At 32.7% G+C, this 22,228-nt stretch overlaps 1 protein-coding gene across 1 annotated transcript; it reads left to right on the top strand.

The window, feature by feature from the left end:
• Nucleotides 1-8,982: 8,982 nt before the first annotated feature.
• Nucleotides 8,983-17,791, top strand: LOC115960498 (protein MODIFYING WALL LIGNIN-2-like). The gene is made up of 3 exons (XM_031079429.1): nucleotides 8,983-9,275; nucleotides 15,490-15,692; nucleotides 17,149-17,791. The coding sequence occupies exons 1-3, from the start codon at nucleotides 9,177-9,179 to the stop codon at nucleotides 17,492-17,494; spliced, it is 648 nt and encodes a 215-aa protein (XP_030935289.1). The 5' UTR covers nucleotides 8,983-9,176; the 3' UTR covers nucleotides 17,495-17,791.
• Nucleotides 17,792-22,228: the final 4,437 nt, after the last annotated feature.

Genomic DNA, 22,228 nt, shown 5'->3' with positions numbered 1-22,228 from the left:
ACATTGAAATATGCTTATTTGCAATTCTTTTTTTTTTTTTTTTTTTTTTTTTTTTTTTTTGTGTGTGTGTGTAGTATGTCAATACCGAATTTGCTGACAAGTATCTTCGTGGGAAAAAACATGTCAAGCTTCAGGCTTCTAGTGGAAAATGGTGGCCCTGCCAGTTTTGTTACAAAAATGGTTCAACTTCACCCAAGAGAATCGGCAAGGGATGAAAATCGTTTATTAGAGACAATGGTATAAAGGTGGGGGATGCATGCGCCTTTGAGTTGATCAACAGGATGGATGTTGTGCTGAAAGTTTCAATATTTCGCATGGCTGAATATGCATGACAAGTAAACCAATCTTCAAACTCGGACATTTTGCCTAAACTTGTGGTAGGTGATTTTGACGTGAATCTTAACAAGGTACCTATTTTCTTTTGGGGATTTTGATTACAAGTAGGGCCGTTCCAAATTTCCAATGTATCTTTTGGTAAAGCTTGTCCATTTACTAGATCTTGTTGAAAAAGCTTGTAATATAGCTATGTTATTTATATTTAATGCTTAATCCATTTTGTTATTGCCTCCTCGAAATCTTTATGTTATCAGCCAATCAGAAGAAGGAAACGATAATCCTTATTCCATCAAAACGTAACCAATTTAAAGAAAGTGCTGTGGAGCCATAGCTCAGTGATGCAAAAACTAGATGATGAAATTATTGTCATAGATTTACAGTCAAAGTGAAATTAAGAATACTGGTGAAATCAAATTCTTAATTTTTTTTTTCTCTTAATTGAATGATGTCAATATAATTTTATTCTAAATTTCTTATTTGACAATTGATTATAAAAATATGCTAATATTTTTTTTTTTTTTAGTAATTGGAGTATTGGACTCTTCGTACAAGTTGAAGCTATATATAAAAGAAAAAGAAAATCAGATTAAGTGTTTTAGAAGTTGAAGCCTTTAGACTCTAAAGAGTCTAAACAAAGAGTCAAAGATTTTATTATTATTATTATTTTATTATTATTTTTTGAGGATAAGTCTTTGATAGGTCATGTTGAGTTTTTACAAGTATTCCTATCAAAGATCTCAAAAAATTTAGCATTTAGCATCTCAAAAACCTACTTTATCTGTTTAAATAACTCATTTTACGGTACATCCAACATAAAGAAATTTATATTTTTTTACCACTTCATTAGAATATTATTTTATTATTATTTTTTATTCTCAATCTCATCTCTACCACTACCCATAAAGCCACAGCCATAGCCACCACCACCCACAACCACAGCCGCCACCACCACCACCACCACCCAACCCCCAACCACCAAATCACAAACAAAAACAAACCACTGTAAACCCACAGTCACCACCAGCCAACCCAACCCACAGCAAACCCAACCCACCAAACCCACAGTCACCACCAGCCACCACCATAAACCCCAACTCAAAATCAACCCACCACTAGTCGCCACCACTACAAAACAACCACCAAATCACAAAACCCAGCCATCACAAATCACTAATTACAAAACAACCACCAAAACCAATCCATTACAAATCACTAATCACAAAACAAAAACCCAGCCACCAAATCACAAATCACAAAAGAATCACCATCACAAACACAAAATCCAGCCATCACAAAATTTTACCCACAACCAAATCCGATCCACCACCAAAATGTGACCCACGACCCAAACCCACCATGACCAAGTGACCCACAGTGACCGCCGAAGCACTGTGACTCGCACCCATGGGAAATCGGTGAGAGAGAGAGAGGGACGAGCAAGAGAGGGCAAGGGCAAGAGGGTTGGAGAGAGGAAGAAATAGAGAGAACCAGTGAGAAAGAAAGAAAAAAGATAGAGAAGAGAGAAACCGGTGAAAGAGAGAAGAAGACGAGAAAGAAGAGAGAGAAAAGAGAGTCCGGAGAAAAAAGAAAAAGAGAGAGAGAGAGAGAGAAGATATTTTGATTGAAAATGTATTAAAAAATTATTATTTTTATAAGATTTGAGTTACAGTGGATTGTTATAGATAGCAGTCCACTGTAGCTTAGCTTCTAAAATTTTTAACAATAACACCTTTGTTGTAGTGTGTTTTTTTGGAATGAGAGGCTAAGAGCATTTACAATAGATGTTGCAAAAAAAATGTCATTTTAACACATCAAAAGTCTACTTTATTATTTTACCACATTATTTTACAATATCTCATTTATCAAATGTTTTAATTTTCAATTGAATACATTAAAATAATATTTACAACACATTAAAATAATATATTAAATTCCTCCCCCATCATCATCATCATCATCATCAACCACAACAACAACAACAACAACAACTAGAAAATTGTTGCAGCCACAATCACCAAGAAAAAAAAAAAAAAAAAAAAAAAACACAACCGCCGCCGAATCCACCACCAAAACAGAAAAATAAAGACAACAACAAATCAGAACAGAGATCGGCACCACCACTGATTTTCCATCACTGATTCGCCCACCACCAATTCGCCCATCACTAGTCGACCCACCCACCACCACTGATCCGCCCATCACCATCTCAACCCACACATTGCCATAACCCACAACCCATGAAACTTAACCCACCCACTGCCATAACCCACAACCCGAACCCACCCACCACCGATCTACCCATCCGAACCCACCCATTGCCCAACCGACCCATCGCCCAACCACCCATCAAACTACAACCAAAAAACGTGAATGGAAAAAAGAAAAAAGGAAAAAAAAAATCCGAAGCAGATGGTCGGCAGCGTCGAGTGATGGTCTTTGGTGAGATCGACGACATCAAGTGGTGGCCATTGTTGATCGGCGTGCTATGGAAGACGAATAGAGAAGACAAAGATGAGAGAGAAGATAGAGATAAGAAGACGGAGAGAGAGATATATATATGATGAGGAGAGAGAAAATAGGAATAAAATAATAATATATATTATGCAATTGTTGTCCGTACCGTCTCAAATTTGAGGCGGTACTGTAGCATGTTGCAAACTTTTGAAACATTTAACACATCTGATAATGTATTGTTTTTGGTGTTTGGTGTGCCAAATGTGCCAAATATTTGACATTTAACACATATACCACAGCTGTTGTGGATGCTCTAAAAGATAGTATTTTTAACTTTTGAGATGTTTGACGAGAATGCTCTAAATTGTGTCAGTAAAATATTAACAATAAAAAGTCAATAAAAACAAATATTATTATTTCTAAATAATAAAAACAAAGATTTAGTAGGACTATTTTTTTTTTCCCTTTTTCAACCACTTTAACTCATGATAATTGCACAACAACTTCCCTACTGAGTTGACATATAACATATATCCATTTTCATTATATTTTTATGTGTATATATATATATATATTTGTTTATTTATTGTGTAATGTTTATTGATTACAATAATTTTAGAAACACAACAAATTTCATAAGTATTGAAATGGTAAGTTATTATCACTAGGCAAAAAAGAGATATTAAATTAAAACTAAAAGATAAGAATTTGTAAAAATTTGTCAACTCAATTATTGTAAAAGATTCTTGTTAAAAAAATTATTGTGAAATTTTATCTATATATAGCATTAAAAATTTACAATTGCCCGCCTTTTTAATTTTTTTCCCAACAAACATAATAATATTGTTTGGGTATATAGATAGAAATATAGTATATATATATATATAAACACACACAAGCTTCCATCCATATGCAACAGAGATGGTGTATAGTAAGAGAAAATTAGAAGATATCAATGGAGTTGTGGGAAGGATCTGGAAAAGAGAGATAAACGTTATGAGAAAAAAAAAAAAAAAAGATAGTAGGAGATTAAATCAAATATGGGATTAGTTCAAAGAAAAGGAAAATACAATGAAAAATACAAAGTAATAATTAAAACAATACCAAAGGAAATGTACCTTTCTCAACGAAGAGATGGTGATTAATTGAAAAAAGAGATTGAGGAAATCAAAGTCTTTGTACAAAGAAAGTAAAAACTAAAACGTGAAATATATACAAATAGAGCAAGCATTTTAAAGCTCATAGTGGGGCCTCTGTAATAATAATAAAATTTGTAAAAGAGTGGTCTAGAACTTGAAAGAAACATTAAGCCTAGTGGGGAAATTGGCCTTTTTCTTGCTGACAAGTTGAGGTGGCAAGCCCTAAAAGGGAGATGGACCTCGGACTGGGTGACCCCGGACTGTTCGATGAAGGAAATAGAAAAACATGAAAACGTTTGAGGAGCCATAATAAAGTAGTAATCATCTTCACATTAATTGGATTCACCTGCCAGGCACAATCGCATTTATTGTTGAATGACTGGCTTGAACCATGTTTAAAGCCCCAAAAGTCCATCTTCATCATGGAAAGAAGGGTGTAGCTGTCGGCTATGTTTGAATCGGCGGAAAACTAATTTCGGAAATCAATTTCCTGAAAATGCATGCGTTTGGCTGTCACGGAAAACATTATTTTCCGGAAAATAATTTCCGGTTGACCACAAATTTCCCCTTTGACCCGGAAATAAATTTTTGCCTTCATTTTCACTTCAATTCACTTCCGGAGAGAGAGAGAGAGAGAGCCCAGATCAGAGAGAGAGAGGGATGATCGCGCCTAGCCGCGCCGACGAGCGGCGTGATCGATGATCGCACCGCGCGGACGAGCGGCGTGGTGCACGATCGCGCTCGTCTCTCGTCGATCGACGATCGCGATCGACCAGAGACGAGCGCATTCGTTCGACGAGCGGCGCGATCGTCCGACGAGCGCTCGTCAATTGACGAGAGACGAGCGCGTTCGTTCGAGCCATCGACGAGAGACGAGCGCGCTTGTCGATCGACGAGTGGTGCGATCGTTCGACGAGCGCGCTCGTCGATCGACGAGCGCGCTCGTCGATCGACGAGCGCCGCTCGTCGGACGAGCGTTTTACCGGATTTAATGCATTTTCTGGTAAAATGATTAAATGAACCAAACACCAAAATTAATTTTCCGTAAAATGAATTTTGTGACAGCCAAACACATGAAAACGTTTTCCTTTCCGGAAAATAGCATTTCCGGAAAATAGAATATTTTTCGGAAATGATTTTACGCGAACCAAACACAACCTAATGGGACAAACATCTTACCAGCTGTATGGTGACAAAACATTCCAAAGAAGATTGAAAGGATGGAGTATAGAAGGAACATAGGGACATAAAGAAACATCTTACCAGCGGTCCAAGGAGGAATAACTCCTTGGATATGCTAGGTACAGCTCAAATGTATGTCTCGATAGTCAGGGGTACCTTCCAAGAAGCTATAGTGATAAGTACGTGCATTATGAACATATGAGAAGGAAGGGAACCCAAAAATATCTAAGGAAAAATTGCTACCACCGCATTAAATTCACCACAGCTACTTTCTGGCCGCATTTATGTGGAGAAAACCCCTGAACAGTGCTACCTTAGTTATCACAACTCACAGAAAGCCAAATAGGGTGTTTGATGGGATAGGTACTTAAGTAAGGGCTCAAATGACCAATAAGTGTAGGATCAAGATGGTCCAAAGGGAGCTGTATAATGTAAGAGACCCTTTATGAGGAGGGGATAGGAAAAATAGAGAGAGAACACTGTAGCCATCAAAGTTATATTTGTAACCTGTTTAATTGATTTATATGAAAACTTACCTCCTCAGACAGTGAATTGATTCAGATCAGTGCTTCTTGTTTTTACTTGATCGTCATCTAAATCCATACTAGCCATTGTCCAATTCATTAGGACCTAGTTCTTCGACTCTACAAATTTAATGTACTGGGCTCACTGGGCCAAGATCCCATACATTTTAGGTTTGGACTGCAAAACGTGTCCTTACAAGTAGTAATTGTGTGTGGCTAAGAGGTGTTTTATTTTTATTTTTTAAGTAGGGGTGTTTGATTCGAATGAAAAAAGGGGAAAAATGACTAAATTTTAGGGAAAAAAGAAGAAGATAACAGGTGTTTGTTTGTTTGTTTGTTTGTTTTTTTTTTTTTTTTTTTGGTTGTTGGCAATTGGAGGTGTTTTATTTGGATGAAAAATGAATAAAAAAGAGGTTAAATTTTAGGAAAAATAAGACAAACCTAAGGGACATAATCTAAATTTTAGGAGTTCTCTTTATTATTATTATTATTATTATTATTATTATTTTTTAATGGGAGGTATTTTATTTGGACTAAAAAGGAATAGAAAGACGCTAAGTTTTAGTGAGAAAAAAAGATGATCATGAAGGGAAATTATTGTGTACTTCCGGAATACTATAAATGCATACTCCCTTCTTTCACATGAATTGTGGATCCCACTGATTAAATTCATGGTGGGACCCACCATTTATGTGAGAGGGGGGAGTACGCATTTATAGTACTCCGGGAGTACCTAATAATTTTCCGATCATGAAGGAAAAAAAGCCTAAATTTTAGGGATTTTTTTTTTTTTGGATTCAAAACGATAGTAGTTATAGGTGTTATAGAAAAAGTGTTTTAAATTTGGTGAATGGATTTTTTATGGTAAATTTAAAAAGGGAAATGCTAATAAGTGCCCTTAGTGCACTAGTTAATAATCCATTTAAAGAAAATTTTTATGGGAAATGAAAAAAAATTAATTAATATTTTGACAACTTTTTTCATTTCCCATAAAAGTGGTATCAAAACTTTCCTAAAATGAATTATTAATGAGTGCTCTAAGGGCACTCGTTAGCATGACCCATTTAAAAATTAGGAGATTATGAGCATTTTTTTTTTTAAAAAGAAGAAGAAGAAGTTAGGGAGCTGTTTCTTTTTTTACCGTGTGTTTTTGTTTGAGTTTAATAAAAAAAATCCTCTTATTTGTTTAGAGGAGGGATTAAGAAATTTGAATTCAATTAAAAGGTGATCAACACGTGTGTTGGATTGTAGGAATCTATTTCTATACAAAAATAAGGAGAAAAAAAATTTAGATAAGGATAAAGATAAGAATTTTTTTATTTTTCTCTAAAGGAGCCTTAGGTTAAGGCCTAGTCTTTGAATTTAAATAAAACACAGACATTGAATTAGAATGGATTGTGAGCCAAACAAGTTTTTTGAACGTTTTAAAATTTTTTAATTTTTTACGGATTTGAATGTGTATTTGAAAATTGAAAGTGGTGTAGTGGGGTTAGTGGGTTTTATTTTATGTATTTGTTCTCAAGTTTTGTTTTTACCTAAATATAAGATGTAGGAGTATTTTTGAACCATCTAAAAGTTCAGTTTAAAAAGAGAATCCTATTATAAATAGTATAGAGGGTATTTTTGAACTACATAAAAGTCTAATCCAAAAAAGGAAATTTTGTTATATATAGTATAGATAGATAGAAGATAGAATAGATAGTATAGATAAATATTTTTGAACCACCTAAAAGTTCAGTCCAAACTTATCAAAAAACAAATAAAATAAAAATAAAAGTTCAATTCAAAAAAGAATCTTATTATAAATTTCAGTCCAAAAAGTAAATCCTATTATAAATAGTATAGAAATGTATTTTTGAACTATATAAAAGTCTAATTCATAAAAGGAAATTCTGTTTATATTTAGTATAGATAGAAGATAGAATAGATAGTATAGATAAGTATTTTTGAACCACCTAAAAGTTCAGTCCAAAAAGAAAATCCTGTTATAAATTTCAGTCAAAAAAGGAAATCTTGTTATAAATAGTATAGAGAAATATTTTTGAATTATATAAAAATCCAATTCAAAAAAGGAAATTCTGTTATATATAGTATAGATAGATAGAAAATAGTATAGATGGTATAGATAAATATTTTTGAACCACATAAAAAAAACCAATCAAAAGAGGAGAATTTTGTTCTAAATAATATAGAATAGATAGATATAAATAAATAGATATAGATTTGATTTTTTTTTTTTTGGAGAAACTAGTATAGATATTGATAAATAAATATAGAAGAAGGAATCCTGTTATATAATACTTATCACTGAAAACTGAAAATATTATAATAAAATAATTTTTAAATATGTAAATAGTGCCATGTGATCCAATTTTAAAATTAGATTTACATTTTTTTCAAAGTTACGGTTCCTATAAGTAATGTACATAGACCCATAGGACCCACCAAATTGAAACTCAGACGCACTAAGGTGATGTTTGGATGAAGAGAGTTTTGAGTGATATCATCATGTTTTCATAACTCATGATCCAAAACTGGTGGGGCTCACAGAAGAGCACTTGTTTGGACTCCATGACTCATGATTCGTGACTCATTTTCTATTACTCAATTATCTGATTTTTAAGTTATGAGCTATGAAAACTGAAAACATATTTTATCTGTTTTCAGTTTCCATAACTCATAATTCAATGGCATTTTTGTAATTAAACATACATGGAGGGACTCACAACTGCACCTTTTGACCTTTGACTCTTTTTTTTATTCCTTTCTCTTGGGTTCGGTCTTTTTTTTTTTTTTTTTTCACTGGTTTGGTCTTCAATTTTCCTTCTTTCAGATTTCTGGGTTTTCTTCTTCATTTTTTTTCACTGGGTTCAGTGAGTTTGGTTTTTTTTTTTTTTTTTTTTTTTTTGCACAAGGTATAGGTATGAGGCCCACAAATAGTTGAAAAATATTGAGTGATGACAAGTGAGTGATGGTATCAAACAAAATTGGGTATTTTAAGTGATGAGTGATAAAAATTGAGTGATTAGTGATGGATGATAAAAACTAAATGATAAGTGACTATTTTTTAAACCAAACAAGGACTAAATAATGCAAAAGGGGTTATCCAAACTCACACGTTTTTTGAGAAACAGAAATATAATAATATTCAATGTACTTGACTACTTTCAACTGTTTATTAAAAACAGAAATCATCTCTCATAGACCATGTCCATGACCATGAGTCATAGTTGCCCTCGCGGTTTCAGGATATCAGTCACGAATCGATTTAAGGCTTTTAAGCTATATATATAACATGTCCATGACCATGAGTCATAGTATTAACTTTTTTAAAAATAAAATAAAATAAAATAAACTTATTAAGTTTGATTATTTTGTGTCTTCAATATTTTGGACATCATAATTTCACAACTCACCTCAATAACAGTGCTTCACTAAACTTTACGCTAATTCAGTTCTCAGTTATCACCTTTCTCAGACTCAGACAAAAACACAGCCAAGAGAGAGAAAGAGAGAGAGAGAGAGAGAGAGAGAGAGATAGATGATGGAGAGAAAGGTTTTGTTGATATGCTTTGTGGCTGGATTCTTGGGTCTATTATCAGCTGCTACTGGTTTTGGTGCTGAGGGCACAAGAATTAAGGTAAACAAACTAAAATACTCTCTCTATATGGATCTTTTTGCTTTTTTCTTTGATGGGTTAAAAAAAAAAAGAAGCTTTTTTATGTTGTTTTCTTCTTTATCATCTTCTTCCACTAGTCCTCTGATTGGTTGCTGAGAAACCCAGGAAAAGTTAAAGAGAAGAACAATCTTCTTTGTTGTTTTGTTTTCAAACTAAAATTTCAGTGAAAGGAGAGCTTTGATGGTGGAGAATCTGAGATTTGCAGTTCTAATTTGTTAAATCTGTATCATAATCTCTCTGTTACTGAACAGGAAGTAATAACCTTTATTGCTTTTGCTTTCAGTTTAGGTTCTTGGTGAATGTTAAAAGTTTTAAACTTGTATGCTGTGTCTGTGTTTAAGTTTTTCTTTGTGGAGAGAAGGTGGGAAAGCCCAGAGATTGTGCGGTAGAATTCTCCTTGCTTGTGAACTTACAAGGGAAAAAGAAAACCTTATTACTTGGTTGAGTTATACTTATGGTAATGTTTGGGTTTGGTTTAGGTGGCGTCTTTTTATGCATTTGTTTTCTAATTAATCTTCTTTTAATTCCAAAAATTGCAACCTCAATTGAAAGCATATGCATTATACACAAATATTGGCTTACTTCGTGTGTACCATTTGTTCTGGTCTAGTTTTAGAGAGTTCTTGGTCATTTGATATTAGTTGCTTTGTCAGGGTGACCATTGTAAAGTCCAGCCCATGATAGGAGAGTTTAGAGATTTTCTTATTGGTTTTGAAATCCCACTTCGGCTAGATGAATCATAAGGAGGTTCACTAATCCTAAAGGTGGTAGTCGCACATTGAAAAGAAAATCAGTAGGGAGTTGTGCTAGTCCCTATACATAGAGTGGTGGTGTAGCTTTGTTGTGTATGTGTGAGAGTTACAACACCAAGCTTTGTCTTGTGAGAGAGTTAAAAGACTAAACTTTGGCTAATGTGTTAGTGTGAGGGCACCTCTAGTTGTATTTGGGTTCTGGATTAGTTGTTGTGAGAGTTAGTGAGTGTGATTGTAATCTTTATTATTGATAGTATATTGTGGTTGGCGTTGCCCATGGATGTAGGCCTAGAAATTGGTATCAGGGATATTAGTTCAAGTTCTAATTTTAGTCTTTGTAGGATGATCTCTTCCATTGTACAATCTGTCCATTTGATTGTCTCACTCTTGGTTCAGCAGCTTCATGTGACTCAAGAAGAGGAATATAAATTCCGTTAATAAATATGTCTTCTAATTAGTTTTTGTGGTTACAGTTGCCTTCTATTAGTCCCTTAACCTTCATCATTCACTTTAGCTTATGCTAATAGCACAATAGCTTCCCTAGTTGCTACTGACATATATCCATTCTATGTACATCCTCTCAAATGGAACTAACATTAAAAGGGAGATTTTTTTGGTTTCAGCAGCACTTTTGTCTGCACTGTGAGATGAAATAACTCATTTTGTCTAGGTTTCTGATAGTTTTGAATAGAAGCATTTCATTTCATCTATTTTTACAATATAGTCTGCTGCTAACAAGATTATAGCTTAAAAGAAAGGTCTAAATGCAAAAACACTACCTTTGGTTTGGGTCAGGTGCAAAAACATCCCTTTGGATTTCAATTCTTCTTTTTAACTCCCTGTGGTTTCCATATCTGTCAAATTTACCCTTGGGACTAACTTCCATTAGCTCTTATGGTTGGAAAAATTATGCGACCATCATGTGACCAGTGGTGCAAATTAGTTGGTGAGTCTTCTTAATGTGGTCATGCGATGGTCATGTGATTTACTTGTCCATAGGAGCTAGTGGAGGTTAGTCTCAGAGGCTGGAAAGCATGGACAAGGCAGTTGGGCTGCTGTGCCTGTGTCTGACATGGGAGGGACATGGCTGCACGCGTGTCCCGGCCGTTTTTTTATTATATAAAAATGACAGATATGACCTGTGCCCCCCAAAAAAAGAAAGAAAAGAAGAACAAGAGAAAGGAAGAAGGTGAAGATGATGACAGAGATTCACAAGAGGAGAGAAGTGTTGTTTTGCTGCAAAAGAGGACCCTCTGTCATGGTGGCTTGTTATTATGGTGACCATGCTAGCTGTAGGTGGCAGATCTCCATAAATTTACAAGAGAGAAATAGAAACTGATCTCTCTCTCTTTTTTTTTTTTTTTTCCCCAGAGATAGAAAGAAACCGATTCATTCTCTAAAGAAGAAAGAATGAAGTGTGGCTATAAATGGGGGTATGTGGGAAAATTAATTAAGAGTTTTTTTTTTGAATGAACGTGTTGATAGATCCATGTTGTGGCCATGCAGCAAATATCTTTCCTTTTGTTTTGACCATATTGCTTAGGCTAGCTTTTTAACTTCATTTTAAAATTTTCTTTTATAAGTTGACTTTATATTATTATTTTTCATTATTTAAGTAGACGATAGATACATATATATTTAGTGATAAGACTTTAATATGTTTATAAAAGAAATTTTAACAATTATTTAAAAATAAATAATATTTTTGTTATAAAACAAATTTTGTAAGCTTTGAAAGTATATATTTATTTATATGTGTGTGTGTGTGTGTATAATTAATTAATATTTGTATCCCTACCATACTTGTGTCCTACTTTAAAAAAAAATTGTTGTGTTGCCGTACCATATCTGCACCCGCACCCGTATCTGTGCAGGTGCTTCCTATCCCAGAGGTCAATTTGGCAGATGAAAACATTGGGGAGTTATAAGGAAGAAATGAAACCCTGGAGGGTGTTTTTGCATCTAACCCAAACCCTAGAGGGTGTTTCCGCATTTTGGCCTAAAAGAAATAGTTAAAGCTTTCCTTGAGACATGCAAAACATGTTGCCTTTTTTTTTAGTTGGTCCTCTTAAGCTTACATGTATTCATTCATAAAATGAAAGAATTTTCTGTTTGTAAATCGTCCAAGACAAATTTCCAATTCTAATCAACCAAACATGGTAATCGATCATATATGCTTCAATTATAAGATATTAACTATGCATCTCTCTCCGCTGCTTCACTGTTTCAATGAGAGATACTTGTCCACTTTGGCAATTGTTGGTTTTTAAACATCTCATTTAGCTGGAATCAAGATTCTGTCATCAAATCTTAAATTATGCTGTAGCTTGCAATGCTGATCGTGGTGCAATCTTGTGGATTCCTTTGGTTCAAAGACATACATAGTGTCACTTCTTTTATTGACTACATGACAACAACCCCACCCCCCCCCCCCCCCCCCAAAACTCACACACGAGAAGAAAGTCAATTATCAACTTGATTAATATCTATATATATATATATATATAAATTAGTGAGCTTGCAGCCCATACCTTGTACATGGATTTTTTCAGTTATGTAAAATTATATACTTGATACTTCTATACATCTCATTTTAAGTATATATATCTTAATAAATAGTAATATAACATCAACTCAATCAAAATTCACCACCTGACCTCTGATCCAGGTGGTGTGTCTGGCTCTCCCACAAGAGGGAGAGTCTGGGTTCGAGTCCCATCCTGCCTTTACTTTAGTCCCCCACACACCCCCCCCCCCCCCAAAAAAAAAAAAAAAAAAAACTCAACCAAAATCTTTTGATTAATGTCTTCAATTCCAGATCAAATACAGAATATAGAAAAAGTTTTAAATAAATTAGAATGGGAATGAGTAACAATTGCTGGCCATATATATGAACAATGTAATAAATTAATATAATGAGGGTGACGGGGAATGTTCTTGGCAGCCCCCTTTTGAAGATATAAGAGGCGAGGAAAGGCTGGTTCTAGTGCTAAGTGGCAATTTGGGAATTTTCAGATGATGGAGAGTGTGGGACCTTGCTTAGCTAGATTGAGTTGAATCAAGTCTTATTTTGTTGTTTATCTAAGCTAGATTGCTTCTGGCTCAATTTATTTATTTATTTTTAAGTTTTACCAAATTAAGAATATTCTGGTAATTTCCAGATTTTTTGCAAATGGGCTAAAATGGGTTATATTTGAGGTCCATGAGTCTTGTTTTAAGTTTTAGAATCTCTTTCAGTTTGGTTTTAGTCTTTTAGTTGTTATTATAATTTTTGTTTGGGAATCCTAGTCTTTATTGAAAAAGAACTAGGAATAGTTTCTTTGAAGGCTTTATGTAAACTTTCAAAATTCATAATACAATTAAATAAATTTTCATTAGCTTTTCTCAATTTTTGGGTCAGTGATTGCCTCTTTCATAGGTGATTACTTAGGAAATCTGATGCAAGAAGAATGAAGACAATTTTATTTTAATCTAGTTTAAAAAAAAAAAAAATAGTAGTCAATTGTAGTTTACTAGTGGTCCATTTGAATTTTATTCTAGGTTTTATTAGCTAATTAGGTTATTATTATTTTATTTATTTTCCTAGGATAAAGTTTATTTTTATAATTCAGTAATTGGGATTTGACCTAAGCCAATTAGGTTTAGGGTTTAGTCCAAGTATTAAGCATGCTATCATACTCCTATGGAGACAAGTTTCTTACAAATAAAATTTCAGTTGAAATTTTTCCAATGGTTTTGTGCTAACTCTTGCTAACCCTAGGCACTGATTCCTAGGTTTTAACTTTTTATGTGATTATTTCTATCCTGCAAATTTCTTTTGTATTGTGATACATCAAAACCTAGGTATGGTTGCCTAGGGGTCTATCCTTTTTGCTTTTTGCCCCTCATTCATTTCACTATTTTATTACCCAACAGCCATCAAATTCCTTCAAGAATCAATCTAGTTATGCCTTATCCTTGATTTTAAACATCAAACCCTATTCAAAAATCCTTCAAGAGCTTTTCAATAAACCTATTTTACTGCTCAATCTTTTGAAGATCCTGCATCAAGTTGGCATCAAAGCCTTCTTAAGCTTCTTTCGTGTGTCAAATTGGAATTAGAGTCCACTAAAGTTTTTGTCCTGCATCAGTGGGTGACCAAGATAATTGGGCCTTTACCCTGTAAGAAACTAGGACCTGAAAACTCATTCCATTTGGTAGTGGACTGAAAATGTATTTGAGTTCACAAATACACTGATACTAGCAGAGGGCACAAACAGTTAAAGAGGGGTTTAGCATCTTTTGATGGAGAGATATGTAGAAGCCTTACTTTTGAAAGAGAAAAAAAGAAGGCATGTGTCAGAGGCAAAGACACTGAATAGAAAATCCTCAGTTTTACTTATATTTTATGTGATATAAGCTGAAACCATATTGCCCAAGTTTAATTCTCCTGGAAATCCACAGAAGTCTCATTTTAAGCATGTGCCTGCATGATTTATATAAACTAATCTTGTTTCTGCTTTATCTGTGGATCCTAGTTGTAAACATAATTTTATTGTGCAACTGTATTAATACTTATGGCTATTACTATAACGAAATGAGTCCATCCCTATCTTCCTTTTTGTACTCCTCTATGTAAGCTTCTGTAATTTTCTCTATTTATGACCTGCTAGCATCTTTAGCTTAAAATCAGAAAATGTTAAACTAGTTTTTCTTTCTAAATCCTAGTTAACATCTTTCTGTCTTTGAGAATGTCGCTTAATCCTCACTCATCTGAGATGGATTTTTGCTGGGTACGATGCCAATGGCTAAGAAATGGTGGCTCTTGGGAAGTAAGCAATTGCATCCACTCGTTAAGAGTGTTTTTAGTGGCATTATGAGTGGATATTTTTCACCAATACACATGCATACTTGCTGGCCCTGCCAGCATTTTTGAGCAGTTTACTGAAATAGGAACTGCAGACTGGCCCTTGTTCTTGATGATGAAAAGATAATAAATTTGTATGAGATAGATATTAGGGAGAGAAAACTGGAGTTTCCTATCCATAGTCTATCAATCTCCCTGTTTCTGTTCCCCTCTTCCCCCTTCTGTACATTTTTCAGATACCAAATGACATTATTACCTCAAATTTCTTTCAGTTTCTGTTTGCTCTTTTTTTTCCCTCTAGTTTTGTGATGCCAAATGGTAGTAATGCCCTCAGTTGGGGGAAAAGTATTATTAGAGATGAAACGGGAGTACAGGAGCACTGCTAATGTACTCAAAAGGCAGGTACATTAGCAGGACCTTTTATCAAATCATGCCTGCATAAGTGGGCTGTGGGCATCTGGAAATTGATTCTGACTGCCTCCCATTTTGTCTTCAGATTTTTTGTGCATAATCACTATTATTCCTTGTCTACAGTGATTGTGATGAAAGCATTGCTGAAATGTTCTTTTATTTCCAGAGTTCTCAGGTTCAGGTCACTGCTATTTCTGAATGTGTATACCCTCGAAGTCCAGCTATGGCTCTTGGTTTAACTTCAGCATTATCTCTTATGATTGCTCAAATAATTATAAATGTTTCAACTGGGTGTATTTGTTGCAAAAGAAATCCTCATCCTTCTAACTCTAATTGGACTGTAGCGCTGATCTGCTTTGTTGTTTCCTGGTATGTTTCATTCACTACTTGCTGATAAAACTTTCATTCCTGTTTGATTGATTTTTGCCTTATCCTTTGAAAACTTATTGTTAATGAGGACTATTAGTGTCTGAATTAAGATGGTTATGATCTATAAAGCATCAATACTGGCATGAGACACAGATGCAATATGTATATGGATATGGTATAATATGATAATTCTTGAAATACTAGGATACTAGTTAAGCTAGGATACATTAATTAATTGGTCGATAAATATACACTTGTGTGTCTAGAAGATTAATAACAAGTCTCAAATAAGTTTAAAAAATGGTTAGAGTCATGGTTAAGTGATTAAATTTATGCTTTCCTATTAGCTTAAGCTTTTGAATAAGTGGTAGTTCATCACATATATAATCTAATATTCAAGCAACAATAGAGAGAAATGAAGCACATATTTAGTTTGAGTTTGACATCCTCTATTTTCTGATGGTTTATCTGCTAAAATGTGAGAAAAAAGTGGCTTTAAGCAAATAAGTTAGTTTATTTTTGAAAAAGCTAGTTTATTTGCTAAAAGGTGAGACAAAAGAGGATTTAAGAAAATAAAATTGCTTAGAAAAGAGGATACCAACCACACTCTTTAAGAGTATAAAGTAACTATAATCCATGTTTTAGTTTTCTTAAATATGGTAAAAAATACACAATTCATAAATATGTCCAACATAAAGTCAAATCAATTTCTATTGAGTCATACTTCTTGCTTATAACGTTTCTTTTTTCATATTGCCGCCTTCTAAAATATGAATGGTTGCTTAGAATTCTCACTTGTTGAATGAACACGTGTGCTACATTTTTTTCCTGCTAAATGTAAGACTTTTCTTATAGTCATGTGCGTTCTGTTTTTCCTCAACTGGGTTTAGTAACCCTTCAGCTCCCATGTGCCCCTTTTGTGACCAACCTGTTAAGAGTACAAAGAAATGTGGCTTGTTTATTATTTTTCGGGTGCCAAAACCCGGACTTCAAGGAGTGCATTGAAGTAGATTGACAAATTGACGTTTTAAGTTGCTACATTTTTTATTGGGAAAATTACATAGATCCCTTACTTATAGTAGGGTGGTTTCAAATTAGAATCACTGAATCAGAGTTCATAATTCCTCTCGTATTATATTTTCAAAATCGTTGTAAACCCTCAATGGTGTCTATTGACTACATTTAATGGAAATTTAGTAAACTGCATTTGAGACCTATCTGGATACTAAAAGACCTTTCATGTGGAACACAAGCAGTATTTTTACTACTTTTACCACAATCTCCATTTTCTCCCTTCTTTTTACAGCATGCATAATTATTTCACCATGTACTGTTGCCTTTCGTTTTTGTTGATTCCTTTTTTTTTTTTGGGTGTGTGCGTGTTGTTTTGTTTTGTTTTTTGCAGTTCATTTGGTATTGGTTTCCAATTGATTTAGTCTATTTGACACTTGAGTAGGTTTACATTTGTCATAGCGTTTCTTCTGTTGCTTACCGGTGCTGCACTCAATGATCAACATGGTGACGAAAGTGCGTACTTCAACTACTATTGCTATGTTGTGAAACCCGGAGTCTTTGCTGGAGGTGCCATGTTGTCCCTTGCAAGTGTGGCTCTCGGTATTATCTATTATCTCACCTTAACTTCGGCAAAGAACGGTGACAGTCTATGGGGCAATCCTTCTATTCCTAATCAAGGAGGCATAGCTATGGGACAGCCTCAGATCCCACCAGGGCTGGCACAGAGCAGTACTCAAGATCCTGTTTTTGTACATGAAGACACATATATCAGACGACAATTTACATGATTGGTAATTTTGTGTTCGTTCCCAGTTGATAATATGCTTCAATCAGTTTTAAAAAGAGGATGATCGTGTTGGCTCACTGGGAAATGGGGGTATTTTCAAGTTTCAATCATATTCTGCTGTTTGCTAGCACCAGTAAATTCTTTGAACTTGTCTTTTCCTAGGATGTATATGTAATCTGAAACATTCTATATTGTTATGAGTTGGATGGGTTATTGTTAAAGATGTGAAATATCAAATATGCCTTCTGGACCATAATAGTGATAATTTCCCATATATAAAGCGTGCCACATTGATGGATGAGACTAATTTAGACACGATTCAATGGTAATGAAACAACCTTTAGGGGTTTCAATTCCTTGACAGGTTCGGCTTTGATAGGAAAAACTGATTGATTTGATGAGTGAGAGAGAAGAGAAGTGTACGAGAGAATCGGGGCTTTCCAGCTCAGGTTATGAAGAAAGGCTTTGACTCCTTTGTCCTCCTAACCAACCACCTCCACGTCTAGATCTTCTTTCACAGTGGCGACATTCTCAATCGATCTCTCACTCTCTCTGTCTTCTCTCTTTGATCCAAAATACCATAGCTTTTGCAGTTTGGGAGGAGATTTTAATTGTACTGTGATGGTTTTGATTTAGTGATTGTGTTTGTGGATGATAATGCCAAGATTTGGGAGGAAAACTAGTTAACTATAAGTTATTTTTCTTCTCTATTTATTTATTTTATTATTATTATTATTATTATTATTATTATTATTATTATTATTTTCTGTTTGTTTTCCGGGAAAGTTTGCTGGATTTTTTGATGTTCCTCCGTTTATTTCCATTAATTTGATAGAAACTTTCAAAATAATTTATTTTTCAAGGAAATTAATCTTTATTAATTTTTTGTTTTTATTTTTTAAGGTCAAAACTAATGGTAATTCTTTAATGGAAGTGACAGGAAACTTTAATTGAATAAACTTGAAAATTAAAAAACTCAATTTAACAAAAGAGAAGTTAGATAACTAAAATGAATTTTGGTGAGATTTAGAGAGTATATTTAGCATTTTTAGTCTAATTATTTTAATACATTAATTGATATGGAAATAAATAAATTCTTCAACTGAATTGGTCAAATTTAGAGGATATATTTTGCATTTTAACATAATTATTTTAATAAATTAATTAATATAAGAATAAATAAATTATAATGTAAAAATTAGCAATCTTCAAACATTAGGTAGATATTCTCCTATTATTTTAGATGTTTTAACAAATTTATACTCCTAACAATATTTGAAAAAGCTCATTATATTAATACTAGCATTTAAGTACGTGCGTTGCATGTGCTCAGAGGCTCTTTAATATTTTTTTTATATAGCAATGATTTTTTTACATAAAAATAAGATGAACGTGAGGGGAAAAAATGCTAAATTTTAAAAATGCTCTTAGTTTTTATTTTTAATATTTTTTTTTTAAAATTTTGGGAGTGTTTTAATTTTATTTAGATGAAAAATGAATAAAAAAGTATAAATTTTTATAAGTGAAGGGAAAAAAAAAATTCTAAATTTTAGGAATTCTCCTTTTAAATTTAAAATGAAATATGTTAATTGACATTTATGACTATATTTATGAGAGAAGTTATCCTACATTAATGAGGGTATTTTTGAACCACATAAAAGTTCAGTTCAAAAGGTGGAATCCTCTTATATATAGTATAGAAAAACCTTCTCCCTGTGTGTGTGTTAAAAATACTTAGTATTCTCAAAAGAAAAAACAGTAGGTTAATTCCACATTGAAAAATGAGTATGAGTTTAAGAAGTTTAAAGTCTATGCTATGTATCCAAAACTTAGGCCAATTTGGATATACACCATTGTAAATTTCTTTAAAAAACCTTCTCTCTTTTCTCCGTGTGTGTGTGTTAAAAATACTTAGTATTCTTAAAAGAAAAAATAGTAGATTAATCCCACATTGGAAAATGAGTGTACATTGGAAAGTAAATTTCTTTAAAAAACTTTCTCTTCTCTCCTGTGTGTCTGTTAAAAATACTTAGTATTCTAAAAAAAAAAAAAGTATAGAAATTTAAAAATTATATTGTAAATGTAGGTAGGAATTTTTTTTTTCATAGATAAACGTAGAATGGTAGGTAAATTTTAAAAATTTCAAACAAAAATAAAAGAATTCATTTAAAAAAAAGAATTCAAAAAAAATACTAATATTAATTTAAAAAAAAAAAACCGATTACCCAAAAGTCAAACCCCTAAAATTTGACACTACAACACTTCCGGTTTCTCATTGACTCAATCACTTTCCCTCTCTCTTTCTCTACTCGCTTTCCCTCCTCAGTCACTTCATCCAAAATAGATAACAACTCTATCCCTCTGACCAAACTAAACCCCAAGATCTAGGCTTTCTCAACAAAACTTATTGCCAGCTATTTTGTTAGTGAGTGTTTGGATAGGAATTATGTTGCGTCTGTGTTTGCGTTTTGCTTTTTTTTTTTTTCCACCCGTTTCCAACCTTTAGAGACAAAATTTACTATTCATCACTGTTCATGCACTGTTCACAAGATCCACAACCACTTTATTCCAAAAAAAAAATATTAAAAATGAGTCCTACGGTACTATTCACACATTTAAAAATTATTTTGTTACAGTGTTTTCAGTTTTCAATTTTTAATTTTCAGTTTCAGCAAAAATAAATTGTATCCAAACGGACCCTTAGAGAATTTCTTTGGGGAAAAAAAATTTGAAGTTCAATAGTTGAACCTTGCCGTTTATAATATGATATAATTAATACGAAATTGGTACATTAGTATTATACAATTCATGAACACTTTCAATATAAATGCTTTTATAATACATAAGGTCGCTAACTTGTGCGATACACGAAAAAGTTATTTATATAATAAAATCTAAGAAATTTATAAATAGAAAATTGGGCCAATAATATGCATATTATAGCTATTTTGCTAGTTAGCATTTAAAAAAAAAAATGAACTATCATAATTAAATAAAATACAATGGGAACAAATATTTAGGGTATCTTTGGTAACTAATTTTCCCCTTATTTTCTATTTTCAAAAATAATTTTCTACTTTTAAGACTAAAAAATTTGTTTGGCAATAAAAAATGGACATAAAACAAAAACTGTTCTCAAAACTCAATTTATGAAGGAAACTAAAAACATGCAAAAGATTACTTTCAGTTTCTAGTTTTCAAAAGTCAATGAAAATACACATTTGATTTAATGAATTTGTTTCATTTAATGAGTTAAAATTAGAGTTCAAATCCTAGTAACAACATATTTTAGTATTTTTTATTTTTTTCTTCAAAAAACTTTTTTTTTTTTTTTTTAAAATTTGAACTAACCAAACATGTTTTTGATTTCAAAAATACAAGAAAATTGTTTTTTTCTTTATATTCCAAAAAACAAATTTTTGAAAATAGAAAATAATAACTGTTATCAAACATAACATTAACTTCTATGCTTTTCTATAGTTTAATAGTGTTGTCTAACATAGAACTTTATTGGGTTGTAAGCGAAATTTTTATAAAATGTTAATACCATACGTATATGCTTATGTTTTCAACATATCACTGCAGGTGCATAGTTATTGAAACCTACAAATTAATTTACAATTCTTAAATTAATAAAGCAAAACTCCCAAAAGTTATATATATACATACACACTTAAAACTAATATAAACTACAAAGATATAAATAAAGACCATGATATGAGGAAGACATACCAAGCTTCAAATTTAAGCAGCAATATGACTTTCTTAATTTTACTTAGTCATAGTAATAACAATATAGACAATTCAAAACATGGAACAATATCATAATTATAACACCTAATTCCATTATCTTTTATGTTGAATCCAAACAAATAATTAATCAACCAAAAAGCATAGCTTTAATTAAGAAAACAAAAAATCACACAAACCCATATAAAAATTCACAATAAAGCAAAAGCATATAAGGTGAAGAATTAAGATCAACCTACTAAGAGACAAATACCAAAAACCCCAAGACTTAAAACTTTCAAATTTTATAGAATCCCCAAATTCTACTTCAAAACCAAACAAAACCCTTCAAATCCAAAAAATTTATATATAATATACCAAATAAAAATTTACCATTCCCTGGGCTGGAAGACATAGGTTGCAGTTTTGATTTTTTTTTTTTTCCAAAAAATAGAGATGTTTCATCTGCCACATACAATATAAAATAATTATTAGAAATTTCAACCCAAAAACCAAACCCACAAAAACAATGTCAATATAAATATGGAGATTAACCCAAATACTCAAAAGAAAAATCAATTCTAAACATAACAAAAGAATAAGATAGAAAGAAAATTTCAGGTACATATGAAAGCAAATAAAAAAGATAGAATTTTGCATTGCCAAGTTAAGTTTATGGTTTCGAGGTGGTAATTGTTTTGAGGAGGGAAGAGAGTCCTAACAAGAGTCCCTCTCTCTCTTTTTCTCAATCCTAACGTTTTTTTTTTTTTTTTTTATAATTTTTTTTTGTTTTTTTTTTCAATTTTTACATGAGTCTCTTTTTTTTTTTTTTTTGAATCCTTAGATGAAGTTAAGTTTAGGGTTTTAAGATGGAAATTACTAGGGTTTTGAAGAGGGAAGAGCTGGCTAACAACTCTTTCTCTCCGACCAAACGAAACCCCAAGATCTAGGCTTTCCCAACAAGACTTACTGCTGGCTATTTTTTAAAGAATTATTTCGGAGGGAA

Source organism: Quercus lobata, chromosome 9 (assembly GCF_001633185.2).
Source record: "Quercus lobata isolate SW786 chromosome 9, ValleyOak3.0 Primary Assembly, whole genome shotgun sequence".
Taxonomy (NCBI): Eukaryota; Viridiplantae; Streptophyta; class Magnoliopsida; order Fagales; family Fagaceae; genus Quercus; species Quercus lobata.
The sequence above is the reverse complement of the archived record's forward strand: the minus strand, read 5'-3'. Positions and strand labels throughout refer to the sequence as shown.

What these genes read in the sequence shown, in the direction of transcription:
- LOC115960498 (XM_031079429.1), top strand. Translation starts at nt 9,177, where the DNA reads ATGATGGAGAGAAAGGTTTTGTTGATATGCTTTGTGGCTGGATTCTTG. An exon ending in CTGAGGGCACAAGAATTAAG is followed by an intron (nt 9,276 to 15,489) that starts GTAAACAAACTA and finishes TTTTATTTCCAG; the next exon opens with AGTTCTCAGGTTCAGGTCAC. An exon ending in ATCTGCTTTGTTGTTTCCTG is followed by an intron (nt 15,693 to 17,148) that starts GTATGTTTCATT and finishes ACACTTGAGTAG; the next exon opens with GTTTACATTTGTCATAGCGT.